This window comes from Bufo gargarizans, chromosome 5 (genome assembly GCF_014858855.1).
Source record: "Bufo gargarizans isolate SCDJY-AF-19 chromosome 5, ASM1485885v1, whole genome shotgun sequence".
Classification (NCBI taxonomy): domain Eukaryota; kingdom Metazoa; phylum Chordata; class Amphibia; order Anura; family Bufonidae; genus Bufo; species Bufo gargarizans.
This window is the reverse complement of record NC_058084.1, coordinates 238,089,857-238,107,869: the sequence shown is the minus strand read 5'-3', so window position 1 is coordinate 238,107,869 and position 18,013 is coordinate 238,089,857. Positions and strand designations below refer to the sequence as shown.

General features: G+C 42.9%; 1 protein-coding gene across 1 annotated transcript in view; it reads right to left on the bottom strand.

The window, feature by feature from the left end:
* ERP44 (endoplasmic reticulum protein 44) overlaps positions 1-18,013 on the bottom strand; it is a 73,868-nt gene that overhangs the window by 27,299 nt on the left and 28,556 nt on the right. The window contains exons 3-5 of the mRNA XM_044293982.1: positions 13,932-13,971; positions 6,120-6,235; positions 5,300-5,484 (exon numbers count right to left, since the gene is read on the bottom strand). Of these exons, the coding sequence (XP_044149917.1) occupies positions 5,300-5,484; positions 6,120-6,235; positions 13,932-13,971 (341 nt within the window). The remainder of the gene's footprint in view (positions 1-5,299; positions 5,485-6,119; positions 6,236-13,931; positions 13,972-18,013) is intronic.

The window sequence follows — 18,013 nt, the reverse complement described above, 5'->3', positions numbered from 1 at the left end:
GTTTTGTATTTTCTACTGCACTGTAGTATTTAGATCTGCTGGGACAGTATTTTGTTCTGCACTGTGGTATTTAGTTCTGCTGGGGTAGTATTTTGTGCTGTGCCGTTTGGTATAGAAAATAAAGTAATGCAGGGCAGGCACTCAATTTATGGGTTCATGAGAAAGTGAGATTTTATTTAGAGAACAATTTAAAATACTAAACATTCATCAAATCAGTCTTGTACAAATGGCAATATTAATTTGTAGCAGCACCTAGGTATTGGTAGCAGCAGTTATCTTGCTATTTTTCCCCATCTTGCTATTTTTTTCCCCATGATCGGCTCCTCCATTGTGCCTCTATGCCCCCTGCTTGGTTTTGGTGCCCAATATACTAATTAATAGATCAGTACAGGGAGGAAGAGACTTCAGCTTTTCTCAGTGGGCGTCTCCTTCTCCCTGGCTGTGAAGCTGTCCAATCGCTTCACAGCCAGGGAGAAGACAAGCTGTTTTCATGAGAACAGGCTATGTAAGTAAAGAACAGCTTGTCTTCTCCCTGGCTGTGAAGTGGTCCTCAGCGATTGGATGGTGCCACAGTCAAGAAGGAGATGCCCACAGGGAAAAGCTGATGTCTCCTCCCTGTACTGATGCTATTAATTAGCATATCAGGTGCCAAAACCAGGTGGGTGGCATAGCGCCACAACACAGGAGCAGATCATGAAAAAAAATTGCAAGATAGCGTCTCCTGATCTTACACTACAGCATGAGGTATTGCTTTTATAAGGAAAAAAAAAACTGGCGGAAAGGTCCTCTTTAAATTATGACCATTGATTGTGTTCAGGCAGGTCTAGTCATCTTAACCATTTAGCTAAAAGTCACACTGACAAAATAACCGTGCATTAGCACACAAGAGTATGCCAATACATTATAAAACTGAACTAAATAGTCAAAAAATAGTAATCCTGTAATCGCAAAATGGGATTTCTTAGGGACCGGGCTCATTTTCACCTTCAGGACCAGGCCATTTTTTGCAAATCTGACCAGTGTCACTTTATGTGGTGATAACTTTAAAACGCTTTGACTTATCCAGGCCAGTCTGAGACCGTTTTTTCGTCACATATTGTACTTCCTGACACTGGTAAAATGGAGTAAAAAAAAATTATTTTTTATTTATAAAAAAAAATACATTTTCCCAAAATTTGGAAAAATTTGCAAATTTCCAAGTTTCAATTTCTCTACTGCTATAATACATATACCTACAAAAATAGTTATTACTTTACATTTCCCATATGTCTACTTCATGTTAGGATCATTTTGGGAATTACATTTTATTTTTGGGGGACGTTACAAGGCTTAGAAGTAAATCTTGAAATTTCTCAGAAATTTTCAAAAACCTACTTTTTAAAGGACCAGTTCAGGTCTGAAGTCACTTTGTGAGGCTTACATAATAGAAACCACCCAAAAATGACCCCATTCTAGAAACTACACCCCTCAATGTATTCAAAACTGATTTTACAAACATTGTTAACCCTTTAGGTGTTCCACAAGAATTAATGGAAAAATAGAGATACAATTTCAAAATTTCACTTTTTTGGCAGATTTTTCATTTTTTTCCAGTTACAAAGCAAGGGTTGAAAGCCAAACAAAACTCAATATTTATGGCCCTGGTTCTGTAGTTTACAGAAACACCCCATATGTGGTCGTAAACTGCTGTACGGGCACACGGCAGGGCGCAGAAGTAAAGTAATGTCATACGGTTTTTGGAAGGCAGATTTTGCTGGACTGTTTTTTTTGGACACCATGTCCCATTTGAAGCCCCCCTGATGCACCCCTAGAGTAGAAACTCAAAAAAAAAAAAAAAGTTACACCATTTTAGAATCTACGGGATAGGGTGGAAGTTTTTAGTTTAGTTTATATGATTTTTGGTTGCTCTATATTACACTTTTTGTGAGGCAAGGTAACAAGAAATAGCTGTTTTGGCACCGTTTTTTTGTTTTGTTATTTACAACATTCATCTGACAGGTTAGATCATGTGGTATTTTTATAGAGCAGGTTGTCACGGATGCGGCGATACCTAATATGTATACAATTTTTTTTTATTTATGTAAGTTTTACACAATGATTTCATTTTTTAAACAAAAAAAAAATCATGTTTTAGTGTCTCCATAGTCTGAGAGCCATCGTTTTTCTCAGTTTTTGGGCGATTATCTAAGGTTAGGGTCTAATTTTTTGCGGGCTGAGATGACGGTTTGATTGGCACTATTTTGGGGTGCATATGACTTTTTGATCGCTTGCTATTACACTTTAGGTGATGTAAGATAAAAAAAAAGGCTTTTTTACAGTTTTTTTTACAGTGTTCACCTGCGGGGTTAGGTCATATGATATTTTTATAGAGCCAGTCGATACGGACACGGCGATACCTAATATGTAACCTTTTTTTTTTTTTATTATTATTTAAGTTTTACACAATGATTTCATTTTTTTCCACTTTTTTTTGTCCCACTTTGGGACTTCAACTTTTGGGGGTCTAATCCTTTACAATGCATTCCAATACTTCTGTATTGGAATGCATTGGCTGTATGAGTAATACTGTGTGTATTACTCATACAGCTTCCTGCCTGTGAGATCCAGGGGCTGGATCTCACAGGCACGTCACAGGAAGGCAGCGGCGATGCCTCAGGAAGGCATCACGCTGCCTTCCATGCCATCGGGTCCCCCCTACAGCCCCACGGGGACCCAATGGCACCGCCGCCGCCTGCAACATGAAAAGCCGCAAACCGCAGGTCTGTATTGACCTGCGGTTTGCGGTGATCGCCGTCACGGGACCCCCCCCTCCCCCTTGCATTTAGCCAAGGTGCCTGCTCAATGATTTGAGCAGGGACCTTGTTCCGATCACCGCCCGCCGGGCGACGGTGATCGGAAATACACAGGGCGTACAGGTACGCCCTGTGTCCTTAAGTACCAGGACATCAGGGCATACCTGTACGCCCTGTGTCCTAAAGAGGTTAAATGTTATAAAATAAAAATATTGCACCCCCCCCCCCCAAAAAAAAAATTATTTAGTGTCAAATACACATTAAATAAAAAAAGGAATACACATTAGGTATCCACACAACCAGAATAACCTGAATAATTTAATTATCAGGTTGTTTCATGTCTTTCAAAAATAAAAATAAAATAAAAAAAGCTTTTTCTATATTTTTGCAGCAAAAACTAACATTGTATTAAATTACACAGTAATTTATGTTTTCCAAAAAACAAATATTACCTGCACGTGCTCACCTATGTCATTGCAGTGGTGAGCAGATTTAATGACAGCTCCCCCTCCTATTTACATGAATTGAGAGAAGCAGCCGTTGTGTGGCCATTCCGTGCATTTGCGGTCCCCAATGCACGGGCAACATCTGTGCAGAGGCCAGGACGAGACCCATTCAACATGAATATGCCAGTGATCAGTCCACACAGCAAAATAAAATAGAACATTGCGGACTGCAATATGGCCACGGCTGAGCAACGGTCATGTGCATGAGGCCTTAAAGGGGTTGTCCAGGTTCAGAGCTGAACCTGGACATACCTCCATTTTCACCCCGGCAGCCCCCCTGACATGAGCATCGGAGAAGTTCATGCTCCGATGCTCTCCTTTGCCCTGCGCTAAATCGCGCAGGGCAAAGGCATTTTTCTGAGTTCCGGTGACGTACCGGGGCTCTCTATGGGGCTGACAGGCAGCCCGGTGACGTCACCGGCACTGATGGGCGGGATTTGGCTCTGCCCTAGCCAGTAAAACGGCTAGGGCAGAGCTAAAGCCCGCCCCTCAGAGCCGGTGACGTCACCGAACACACTGCTGGGCGGAAGTTACCGCCCGGCAGTGTGTTATTGAAAACACAAAAGCCTGTGCCCTGCGCGATCTAGCGCAGGGCACGGGAGCGCATCGGAGCATGAGATGCTCCGATGCCAGGCTCAGGAGGGCTGCCGGGGTGAAAATAAGGGTATGTCCGGGTTCAGCTCTGAACCCGGACAACCCCTTTAACCTGTTCTCCAGTGAAAAGAGCGATGCATTCTCTTCAAACAGCTGATCAGGGGTGCATGGAGAAGGACAGACGCCGATCTGATACTGATGACCTATCCTGGAGGACTGGTCATCAATATCTGAAACTGGACAACATTCTTTAAGGGGTTAGACCCGTACCATCATATGTAAATTGTTTTTTTTAAACAATGCTTTCGCCCACTAGAGGTGTTTTTCCCCTATAGAAGGTGATGCAAAAACCATCAACAGTTATGGCATGCTTTGTTTTAGGAGAAGCCAGAAACAAAAATACACAGGGGAAAATAAAAAAAAATAAAAAAAACAATAACCTAAAAACTCTCAAACTATAGAAAAATACAAATAATGAGAAAAAACACTATAACTATATACACAGTAAAATCTGATTATTTAGACCACTCCCTACTTTTGATGTCGGCAGCGCATAGCTCATGAAGGAAATCACATGTAGTGAGCTGACTGTGTGTATATACGAAGTGCAAAAAACTGCCTGCACATGTACCCCTCATTGTCACGGGTAAAAGGGGCGATTTATCAGAATTGCAAAAGGAGATATTTGTTGGCTGTCGGGCCAAAAGGGACAGTATTTCTGAAACTGTGCAGTTTGTGAACGGATTGAGTGCTGCTGACAAGTGTATTGTGAGTGGACAAATGGAACCATTGCGAATAAGCAGTGTGGAAACTGCTGAGCACCAGGTACTACTGATGTGAGAGGTGGATGGTCAGCTATGAAGGTGTCCAAGGGTGGACCAACACACTACCATGGAGCAGCTCACCACCAAAATAAACCAGAGGGCTACCAGACACGAGTCTAAAACAGTACAATGAACCCTACTGCATATGGGGCTCCAAGGCAGATATATGGACTGCTAACAAAACTGCATTGGCAGAAAAAGCTTTTCACAGCAGTATCATTATTGGACCTCCACTTATTGGTAAAGGGTTTGCCATCTCCGATGAGTCACGTTTTCTGCTTCATTGAACAGAAGGATTTTGGTGCATCAGGCGAGAAACATAAGAGAACACCCTGCAACCATTGCTGGAAGAACACAAGCTGGTGGTGGCAGTGTTATGGCCTGGGGAATGTTTCTGTGGCATTCTCTGGGCCCAGTCATCCATGTGGAAAGCCAGTCTCAACAGTTTTGGATAAAATCCATCCTTGAGGATTACGTACACCCATACATGCCAATCGCCTGTCCTGGTGTGGATGGGATCTTTCAAACTGCAAACTTGCTGAAAGTCAATGTAGAATATTAAAAACTTTAGCAAAATACTCACATCAATGGTTTTCAGTTCCTCGAGATCTCCCGCTATCCGTATTGGATCACTTTTTTGCTGTCTAATGTAGTCTGCTATTGCAGTAACTGACCGTTGACCTCTATACTCCCTCTTCATCATCATCCCATTTCTGAACAGCTTTAATGTGGGATATTTGCTTATCCGATATCTTTGGGCTATGTCCGCTGTATATGAAGAATATATGAAATTAGCTTACAATACATAATGCACGCATATATGGCATATAAAACAAGTACTGTAGATAAAAATTTTATAGTTTACCACTGTTTTAGCTTTTCTGACAATTTTATATTTGTCTTTTTTCCCTCCTACTTTCCAATAAACATTTAAAAAGGTATCCCAGATAATAGGCAGCATTGTTGGTCTCTAAGGTAATTTAGAAACAATACAGATACAAAGAAAGGATCCAAAATATATAATCCACAATAAACAAAGCCTGGAAATGATCGTCTAGTTGTGATCACCACAAATGTTGTTGACTCCCACAAACCCACTCACTCCACCTCTCAGCGTTTCCACACCTAGTATAACAAGTAAAAAAAAAAAATGGTACAAAACCAGGCCATGGTACAAAGTTCAAATGTGAGGCCGTCCACGGCTTTTCCCGGATAGTCGCAAGATCTAAGAGGAGATGGGATGACCCTTTAAAATATTACCACTTTAAATATTGCCAATGCTGTTTTACTTCCATACATTTGATAGCTGCTGGCACAACTCATTATTTTACAAGTAAAGTACACACTACATGAAGTAAACCTTAAAATTAGAAATATATTACAATTATGAAGCTGCTACTTACAATGCTGGTCACAGTCTACTCTGGCAAACACAACTTTATTTTTATCAGGATATTCTTCTTTGATTATATTTGAAGCTTCCTCAAATATAGGGTGCAGCATTTGACTGAATCTGCACCTAAAAAAATGGAAACAGAATAAACTGAAAATTCAACGTATAGAAAAACTAAAACAAAATCTGATATATTTCCAGATGGACACATTGGGGGAGATTTATCAAAACTGGTGTAAAGGAAAACAGGCTTAGTTGCCTATAGCAACCAATGAGATTCCGCCTTACACTTTTTAGAGCTCCTCTCACTCCATCTAAGGCAGTTTTCCTTTACCCCAGTTCTCATAAATCTCCCCCATGGTTTCATAGCTCAGCAGATTACAAGGGACTGCTTCAGGCAATAAGTTTAGGGTGCAACAAGATGCAGTTAAATCACACAGACATTAACCCCTTCAAGACCTGCCTATTTTTGCAAATGTGACATGTGCCACTTTATCTGGTAATAACTTTGGAATGCTTTTGCAGATAAGAATAGGACATGTTCTATTTTTTTTTCGGGGACAGAATTGCGGACCCTGAAGTGCGGATCCAGGCAGCACAACGTGTGGCCCCATAGAAATGAATGCGGAACACAATTGCGAACGTGTGAATAGAGACTAATTCTGCAGTTTACAGAAATACCCCATATGTGGTTGTAAACTGCTGTTTGAGCACACAACAGGGTGTAGAAGAGAAGGAGCACTGTATGGTTTTTGGAGGGAAGATTTTATTGTCGCATTTCAAGACACCGTGAGGTATCCCTACAATAGAAACCCATAAAATAAAAAGCGACCCTATTTTAGAAACAACACCTCCCAATAAATGTTAAAGGGGTGTAGTGAGCACTTTAGTGCAACAGGTGTTCCATAGAATTCAAAAACAGTTGGCTGTGAAAATGAAAAACTACATATTTTATAAGAAAATGTCGCTTTAGGCACAAATTTTTCATTTTCAAAAGGGATAACAGGAGAAAATGCACCGCACAATTTGTTACCAATTTTCTCCTGAACACAGCAACACCCCCATATATGCTTGTAAAGTCCTATATGGACACACTACAACGTTCAGAAGAGAAAGAGCACCATGTGTATCTGAGGCCTAGTCTGACTGGCAGAGGCTCTGAGGTAAACTAAAAGAAGAAGAGACAAAACACCCAAGGAGTGACCCCCCCATTTTAGAAATCACACCCCTTACAGAATTTACCAAAGGGTGTAGTAAAGATTTTGACCCCACTGGTGTTTTGCAAAATGTATTCACAGCAGATGGTGCACAGTGAAAATTGCTATATTTACACAGATATGCCATCTCAGTGCTCATTATGTTGTGCCCAGTGTATGCCAGTTTGAAAAGCAAGCCCTCTTATTATTATGCTTAGCTTACTGGTTTTAGAAATACCCCACATGTGGCCCTAATCGTATGCCTGGAAATACAACAGGGCTCAGAATTAATCTCCTAATGTCACATGGCAAGTTAAAATTATCCTAGTGAAATCTGACCTTCAAAAGCCAAATGACATTCCTTTCCTTCTGCACCTTGTGTGTGCCCATACAGCAGTTTACGACCATGTATGGGGTGTTTCTGTAAACTACAGAATCAGGGCAATAAATATTTAGTTTAGTTTGGCTGTTAATCCTGGCTTTGTTAGCGGAAAAAAATGATTAAAATGGAAAATCTCCCAAAAAAGTGAAATTCTGAAATTTCATCTCCATGTTCCATTAATTCTTGTGGAACACCTAAAGGGTTAACAGCTTGTAAAATCAGTTTTTAATACCTTGAGGGGTGTAGTTTCTAAAATAGGGTCATTTTTGTGTGGTTTCTATTATGTAAGCCTCAGAAAGTGACTTCAGACCTGAACTGGTCCTTAAAGAGGACCTTTCACCAGAATTAAACTTCTAAAGTAACTATACAGGCATGTAGAGCTGCGCCCAGGGACCCCCCTGCACTTACTGTTCTACCTGGGCGCCACTCCGTTCCCCAGTTATTGCCTCCGGTATCTTTACAGTTAGGCTCCACCCAGGGGAACCTGCCGTCAGCTCATTCTCCCATGCTGCAGCCCTGGCCAATCACAGCGCTCAGCTCATAGCCTGAGAGAGAAAAAAGCCTCTCAGGCTATGAGCTGAGCACTGTGATTGGCCAGCGCTGCAGCATGGGAGAAGGAGGCGCCGGCAGGCGCTGGGTGGAGCCTAACTGTAAAGATACCGGGGGAACGGAGCGGCGCCCAGGTAAAACAGTAAGTGCAGGAGGGTCCCTGGGCGCCGCTCTACATGCCTGTATAGTTACTTTAGAAGTTTAGTTCTGGTGAAAGGTCCTCTTTAAAAGTGGGATTTGCTTCTAAAAACTTATAAGACTTGTAATGTCCCCAAAAAATAAAATGCCATTCACAAAATGATCCAAACATGAAGTAGACATATGGGAAATGTAAAGTAATAACTATTATATGAGGTATCACTATCTGTTTTAAAAGCAGAGAAATTGAAATTTGGAAAGTTGCAAATTTTTTATAAATAAAAATGAAATATTTTGACTCAAATATGTGACGAGAAAACAATCTCAGAATGGTAAAAACGGTTTAAAGTTATTACCACATAAAGTGACATGTCAGATTTGCAAAAATCCATCTGGTCCTTAAAGTGAAAAATTACCCGGTCCTTAAGAGGTTAATGGGGGGGGGGGGGGGGCGGAATTCTTCAACTTTTGAGGGTTTGATCCCAGTTTCAATGCAGTACAATACATGCTATACTGTAATGCATTGGAATGGTCAGTATTAGGCTACATGCACACGAATGTTGTTTGTTTCCATGTCCGTTCTGTTAGTTGTTTTTTTTTGTGGATAGGATGCGGACCCATTAATATCAATGGGTCCGCAAAAAATGCGGACAGCACACTGTGCACTGTCCGCATCAGTATGTCCGTTCAGTAGCCCCGCAAAATAATAGAACATGCCCTACTCTTGTCAGTTTTAGGAATTGTTACAATGGATCTGCAAAATAAAAATGGATGGTATACGGATGTCATCCATTTTTTATTGCGGATCCGCAAATTGCGGACCACAAAACACATACGGTTGTGTGCATGTAGCCTTACACTGACAATTGCCTATGAGACCCAGCCTGAGGGCTGGGCCACAAACGCCTCTGTAGTTGGTAGACCAAAGGTCTTTGCAAGGCCTGGGGCTACCATGGCAGTAATCAACCAGTCCTCACAGTGTGGGGAGCTGATGAAGAGACAGAGAGAGTCCCTTACCTCTGCAAACCCCTTAGATATTGTGCTCAGTATCGACTGCGGTAAATAAGGGGTTAATCTCCTAGCATCTGAGCTTTCAGCGATGCCAGTGGATATAGCTGGGGCCTGGCTGTCTGCAACAGCCAAGCCCCTGCTGCTGATCGGGCGAGCGCAAGAGCGGCACTCACTCAGTGTCATATTATTATGGCAGAGGACATTGGCTGTAATGAACTGTACTGACCTAATGCTGCCTATGTCAGGCAGGGATGCACAGCATCATAAATCATTGTTGTGAGCTCTCATTACAGGAGTAGAATTCAGTAAGTAATATTGCATGTTTTTAACCCCTTAAGGACTTGGGGCGTACCGGTACGCCCTATTTCCCATGTCCTTAAGGACTCAGGGCGTACCAGTACGTCCCAAGTTTAAAAACGCGATTGCGGGGCTGGGGGGGGGTCAATCCGAACAGGATGCCGCCAGGTGGAGCCAAGGGCCCCACATGCTAGGAACCCTGTGGCCCACCCTAGTACGATCAGCCCTGGGGCTTGCACTGGTTTCCCAGCCCACCAAATAAGCCCACCGGAGCCCCCTGCTGGTGTCCCCCCCAGTGGATTTTGAGCCAGAGATTCTGGATTTTGTTGGCAATCCAGGAATCCAGATTCCCACAGTGGGGTTTACTGAAATAGACTTTTTTTAGTGTTTTTTCAGTAACCCATTTGTGAATCTGATGGTGGAGCAGACGAACCTGTACGCAACAGTTCGTCGCTGAACACCTGGGCTCGTTTTTGGCTAGACCCAGTGGATGGACGCCGGTTAGTGCAGCCGAGATGAGGACATTTTGGGGCCTCGTGCTGCACATGGGTCTAGTGCAAAAACCCAATGTCAGGCAATACTGGAGTGGGGACGTCCTCTACCAGACCCCACTCTACAGTATGGCCATGACACATCCCGGTTTGAGGCCACCTGTAAATGTCTGCATTATTCAGTATGGCCATGACACCCCCCGAGGTGATCCTGCCCATGACCGTCTGTATAAGATACGGCCGGTCATCGATCATTTCGGAGCCAAATATGCGCAGGCCTACATACCTGGAAGGGAGGTTGCGGTTGATGAGTCTCTCGTTGCGTTCAAGGGGAGACTCAGTTTCCACCAATACATTCCCACTAAGCGGGCGAGGTATGGCGTGAAGCTATACAAAATTTGTGAGAGTACCTCAGGGTACACTTACAAATTTTGTGTATACGAGGGGCGAGATTCCCGTATTCAACCCCCAGAATGTCCCCCCACTCTGGGTGCTAGCGGGAAACTCGTGTGGGACCTTATGTACCCACTGCTAGATAAGGGTTACCACTTGTACGTGGATAACTTTTATACTAGCATTCCATTGTTCCGGTTCCTATGCTGCCAGATCCACGTTCGCTTGTGGGACCGTGTGGAAAAAAATCAACGCAGCCTCCCTACCCTCCCCCTCCAGGTACCTATCCCCAGGGGTGAGACCCGTGCCCTTACCAGTGGAAACCTGTTGCTGGTCAGGTATAAGGACAAGAGGGATGTCCTTATACTGTCCACAATCCACAGTAACGGCATCACCCCTGTCCCTGTGCGAGGTACCGCGGCAACGGTCCTCAAGCCCAATTGTATCTTCGACTACAATCGGTATATGGGAGGAGTTGATCTCTCTGATCAAGTCTTCAAGCCATATAATGCCATGCGCAAAACCCGGGCATGGTACAAAAAAGTTGCGGTCTACTTGGTGCAGGTTGCCATGTACAACTCTTTTGTACTATCCCGAAGTGCTGGCAGCACAGAGACATTCCTCCAATTCTATGAGGCAGTCCTCAAGGACCTGATCATTTCGGACCGGGAAAGAGCAGGCCGGAGTACCTCGGGAATTGGAGGCGCCCGGATCGTCCAAGGCCAACATTTTCCAGGCGTGGTCCCCCATAAAGGAAAGAAGGGACGAACCCCAAAAAAGTGCAGTGTGTCGCAGGAGGGGGATACGGAAGGACACCACCACTCAGTGCGACATGTGGCCAGATCATCCGGGCCTCTGCATTATCGATTGCTTCAGGGAGTATCACACTTCCATGGAGTACTACATTTTTATAATCCCCAACAGTCCCCTAGAGACACTGAAACAATTAATTTTCCCCCAAAAAATATTAGTTTTAGTGCAGGCATCCTCAAACTGCAGTGTAAAAAAAAAAAAAATTGCTATTTTTTTGTCCCCTAATTATCACAAAAAGTGTAATAGCAATCGATCAAAATGTCATATGCACCCCCAATTAGTGCCAATAAAACCGCCATCTCATCCCGCATGATGAGCCCCTACATTAGATAGTCGCCCAACAAAAAAGAAAAACCCTACATTCGATAGTCGCCCAACAAAAACAAACTGCAGTTCCAGGGCGATGGAGATACTAAAATAATTTTTGGGGTTCCTAAAATGATAATACAGTGTAAAATCTAAATACATTTTAAAACGTAGACATATTAGGTATTGCCACGGATCCGATCAAGCGCTAGTGTGAAAGTAGCCTAAACAGCGTTAAAAATATAAAATAAAAGCGGTGCCTAAACACAACTTTTTGGGAAAAATTTCCATTTGAATCCTTTTTTTCCCGGTAATAAAGCAAGGGTTAACAGCCAAACAAAACTAAATATTTATTGCGCTGATTCTGTAGTTTGCAGAAACACCCCATATGTGGTCGTAAATGGCTATATAGCCGCAGGGCATAGAACGAATGGAACTCCATATGGTTTCTGGGCGGCAGATTTTGATGGTCTGGTTTATTTACACCATGTCCCATTAGAAGCCCCCCTGATGTAGCCTAGACTAGAAACTCCCAAAAAGTGACCCCATCTAAGAAACTACACCCCTCAAGGTATTCAAAAGTTACTTTACAAACTTTGTTAGCCCTTTAGGTGTTCCATAAAACTAAATAGCGAATGTAGAAACAATTTTAGAATTTTAATTTTTTGTTACCTTGCCTCAAAAAAAGTGTAATATAGAGCAACCAAAAATCATATTTACCCCTAAAATAGTCCCAAAACAACCACCTTATCCCGTAGTTTCCTAGATGGGGTCACTTTTATGGAGTTTCTACTCTAGGGGTGCATCAGGGGGCTTGAAAGGGTTCATTGTGTAAATAAACCAGTCCAGCAAAATCTGCCTTCCAAAAACCATATGGCGTTCCCCTTCTTCTATGTCCTGCCGTTTAGCCAAATAGTAGTTTACGACCACATATGGGGTGTTTCTGCAAACTACAGAATCAGGGCAACCCATATTGAGTTTTGTTTGGCAGTTAACCCTTGCTTTTTTCCTGAAAAAAAAAAAAAAAAGTATTATATTGTAAAATCCCCCCCCCCCCCCACAAAAAAAATAAATAAATAAATAAATCTTACATTTTATGTCCATTTGCCATGAAGTCTTGTGAAAGACCTAAAGGGTTAACGACGTTTTTAAAATCAGTTTTGAATACCTTGAGGGGTGTATTTTCTAAAATGGAGTCATTTTTGGGTGGTTTCTATTACGTAAGCCTCACAAAGTGACTTCAGACCTGAATTGGTCCATAAAAAGAGGGATTGGGAAAATTTCTGAGAAATTTCAAAATTTGCTTCTAAACTTCTAAGCTATGTATCATCCCCCCAAAAATAAAATATTCCCAAAATGATACAAACATGAAGTAGACATATGGGGAATGTAAAGTCATCACAATTTTTGGGGGTATTACTATGCATTTTAAACTGAAACTTTGAAATTTGCTAATTTTTCAACATTTTTGGTAAATTTGGTTTTTTTTATGCAAAAAAATAAACTTTTTTGACCCAATTTTAGCAGTGTCATGAAGTACAATATGTGACGGAAAAAAAAAAAAAAAATCTCAGAACGGCCTGGATAAGGCTACTTTCACACTTGCGTTCGGAGCGGATCCACTCCTATAATGCAAACGATGGTATCCGTTCAGACTAAAAAAGTCTAAGTACAATTTGTATTCAGACGGATCCGTCCAGACTTTACATTGAAAGTCAATGGGGGTGGATCCGTTTGAAAAATACACCATATTGTGTCACCTTCGAACGGATCCGCCCCCATTGACTTTGATTGTAACTCTGGATGGATCCGTTTGCCTCCGCACGGCCAGTCGGACACCCGAACGCTGCAAGCAGTGTTCGGGTGTCTGCCTGCTGAGCGGAGGACAGACTGTGCCAGACTGATGCATTCTGATCCGCATCCACTCAGAATGCATTAGGGCTGGACGGATCCGTTCGGGGGCCGCTTGTGAGAGAGCCTTCAAACGGAACTCACAAGCAGAGCCCCGAAGACTAATGTGAAAGTAGCCTAAGTAAACGCGTTTTAAAGTTATCAGCACTTAAAGTGACACTGGTCAGATTTGCAAAAAATGAGTCCTTAAGGGGATAATAAGCAACAAAAACAGCAACATTTAAACCCGACCTTACTTTCTAAAATCAAAACAGCACTTTCAATTACGAATGTGTCACATAATAATGTATAAATGTAAGTGCAAATAAAAAGCAGAAGTAAAATAGGAAACATACCAGTCAGCATAAAAATTAACTAAAGCGACATCTGCGTTGCCTGTAACAAGAAAGAAAAACATTGGTTTAACAATAAAACTGAAGCTGCATAGCATGTAAATAAGTATTCACGTTTAGAGATGGCCAGTTCGCAGTGTTCGCCCGCGGACACATGCGATCTGCCATCTTAACTGACAAGTCCGGCGAGGTGAACCTCTCTGTGTACTTAGGTAGTGTTTGGTAACCACATCCTTTTTCTCTTTAATACATATCCAAAGTTCGGCGAGGCACAGGTAAGTCCTAACCTATACCTGTGCACGAGCCGGTCTGAAATGAAATGCGGTCTCCTGGGGCAGATGGTTCCGAGAACGGCCCCCGGAGGCTGTTCTCGGAACTGCCTGCTCCCAGAGACCGCATTTCATTTCAGACCGGCTCACACACAGGCACAGGTAAGGACTTACCTGTGCCTTGCCGGACTTGTCATTTAAGATGGCAGATCGCATGCATTCGCGGGCGAACACTGCAAACTGGCCATCACTGTTCACGTTCTCAGAAAACCACAAACTTACAACTTGCCTACACATGCTTCCTTTGCCTAAAACTCTCTTGGGAAAAAATGTTTTACGAGTATTTATCTATTAAGGCTACTTTCACACTTGCGGCAGAGTGATCTGGCAAAATGTATGCCAACTGATTACATTTCTAAGACTGAACAGGATCCTGATCAGTCTTAAAAATGCCTGATTAGTTCCTGACAGATCCGTCATTGCTATGTTAAAGATAATACAACTAGATCCGTTCATAACGAATGCAGCCGGTTGTATTATCAGTAACAGAAGTGTTTTTGCTGGACCCTGCCGGATCCAGCAAAAATGCTAGTGTGAAAGTCTTAATAAAAGTAAAAAAAAAAAATAATTTGAAAAAAATTCAACCCCCGCCTATACCCATATAAAAACAAATAAAAGAAACATAATTGGTATCGCCATGTCCAAAATATTACAACATCACTATTACATGCAGTGAACTCTGTAAGGGAAAAAACAAACAAAAAAAACCTGAGGCTAAATACACAAGATCAGGATTGCGTGCAGAAAATCTGCACCGTAGGTCATGTACATTGTATTCTATGAGAATTAGAAATTCTCAATGCACACTGTGCGGATTTTGACCTGCGGTGCAGATTTTAAAATCCGCAGCATGTCAATTTTTTTTTATTTTTCCTGACCGGATTTTCTTCATTCACTTAGTAAAAACCGCATGCGGAAAATCTGTACGCAAATCCGCACCAATTGATGCAGATTGACCGCACAGATTTGCCTGCGAACACCTGCGGATTTCAGTGCGTATTCTCCGCACATGAATCCTGAAAGTGTGCATGTACCCTGAAGCTTCTTACTGAGAAGAAGAGCTTCCTGCTATATAGAGACTTCAGGATTGCTACAGCTTGTAACTTTGTGACAGATTCACTTTTACGCTGGGTTCAGACCTGAGCATACTGAACGTACGCTCTGTATGCGCGATTGTACGGGTATTTGCAATCGCGCATACAGAGACAAGCGAACGCCCATTGTTGCGCGTTCCCGCTGAAGTCTATGTACGGGAATGCGCGACAAGACGCCCCAAAGAAGCTCCTGTACGCCCCAAAGAAGCGATCGTACGCGCTGTAAAACGCTCAGGTGAGAACCATTCCCATAGGGAATCATTGGTTCTTGCCTGTTGAGCGTTTTACAGCGCGTAGGAACGCGCTGTAAAACGCTCATGTCTGAACCCAGCCTTAGGTTAGCTCCCAAACTCATTTTCCAAGAACAAACCTTTTTTAAATGAAATGTGCTTCTGCTCCGTACAGTATTGGAACACAGTTTAATGCAAATCGACTTCGGATGTTTCCGAACCTGGGATCTTTCATCCCTTGTCCTATTCACCCTGATAGAGCTCTATAAGGGTGAATAGGACCTCACACTGTCCCTGCTGCTCTGTGCTCTGTGCACACAGCAGCAGGGAGCCGACTATAGCAGCCAGGGCTTCAGTAGCGTCCTGGCTGCCATGGTAACCGATCAGAGCCCCAGGCTTACACTGCTGGGGATCCAATCGGAACTGCCACTGCCGTGCGGCGGCACAGCAGCGCACGGCGAGAGGCAGCTGGACTAAAAGTACTGCATGCAGTACTTTTAGTCCAGCTGACTCTTGCCGTGCCGCCGCCGGAACTCCGCCCCCTTGCCCCCATTATAGTCAATGGGGACGGAGTGGCAGTCCAGGGGCACACGTGAACAAGCGGCAGGACGGATCCGACAGGCTGTTCACCCGCCGAAACAGCCTGCCGGAGTCCCCTGCTGCTAATGTGAAAGTATCCCAACAATAAAAAAAATATTTGACTTGCATTATAATTAAAACTGTACAGCGGTACTTCAATATTACTGATTGTGGAGCATATCCAGCCTATCTTGCACCTCACAGCCTGGGACATCGAGTGCTACCCAAAATCTTATCTAGAACTTATAATTTATACATTTAAATTCCCCCTCATTCCGGGCTTTGAAGTACATGGTCCTTGACTGACAGGTCTATATGTATGTCAGAGGGAAGGTTGTCAATCACTTGACATCAAAGCTCAGAATGAGCAGGAATGGAATGAAATACAAGTTATACCGAATAATTTCTCACAACACTATACAATCAATCTTCTCAGCCTCTCCTGCTCTTTAACATGCTGCCGGAGATTATTTCAAATTTTCATAGTGACAGGGGTTGTCCCATTAAAAATACACCTGGATCTGAATACTTTTGTTATTCAATAAAATGTATCTGTATAGTGCCATCTGCTATTTATTTGCTTCCCCCCCATTTCTCTGTCCACCTTGCTGGGGTGGATGGACATGCTCAGTTCCATTCTTCAACTGCCTCCTCAGCTCTGATAGATAGAGGGCTTCAGCAAAAAGGATACGAATTTCAACTATGAATGGTGAGATCTCTGGATCCATGGGATCCATGTGAGGTACAGGTCAGGTTCTAGATTGCCATGTACTATATGATTTTCGAAGTTAATTTTTTACATTAATCATGGGATAACCAATTTAATCCACTCGTCTAAATCTGCCATTACAGTTCAAATTAGCAAAATATAAAATTAAACTGTAAGGCCTCTTTCACACGAGCGTGTCCGGATTAGGTCCGGATGCGTCCAGATGCATTGCGGCAAACCCGCGCGAGTAGGTACGCAATTGCAGTCCGTTTTGACTGCGATTGCGTTCCGTTGTTCAGTTTTTGGGTTTTTTTGCGATAAAAAAGGTAAAAAAATGTTACTCTCCTTAATCCACTTGTCCGCGCAGCCGGCATCTCTTCTGTCTTCATCTGTGAGGAAAAGGACCTTTGATGATGTCACTACGCTTATCACATGGTCATTCACATGATCCATCACCATGGTGAATGACCATGTGATGAGCGTAGGGACGTCATCAAAAGGTCCTTTTCCTCACAGATGAAGACAGAAGAGATGCCGGCTGCGCGAACGTGGATTAGGGGGAGTTTAAAAAATATATATAATATTTAACCCCTCCAGCCCTATTGTACTATGCATTCTGTATTTAGAATGCTATTATTTTCCCTTATAACCATGTTATAAGGGAAAATAATAATGGTCGGGTCCCCATCCCGATAGTCTCCCAGCAACCGTGCGTGAAAATCGCACCGCATTCGCACTTGCTTGCGATTTTCACGCAACCCCATTCTTTTCTATGGTGCCTGCGTTACGTGAAAAAAAGCGCTCAAAGAGGAGCATTCTGCGATTTTCATGCAACGCACAAGTGATGCGTGAAAAATCACCACTCATGTGCACAGCCCCATAGAAATGAATGGGTCCGGATTCAGTGCGGGTGCAATGCGTTCACCTCACGCATTGTACCCGCGCAGAAATCTCGCCCGTGTAAAAGGGGCCTAAATGTCCCCCAGAAATCTTCTATGACCCCTAACATTCTGTTACATACATCATTACACAAGTATAAAAAAAATATTATATTACCAATTGCCATAGCCCCCCTTTCACCGGAAACTATTCATAATAGGTACGACAAACTTGGGAAGCCATTTTAAAGCATTATGGACTGGGA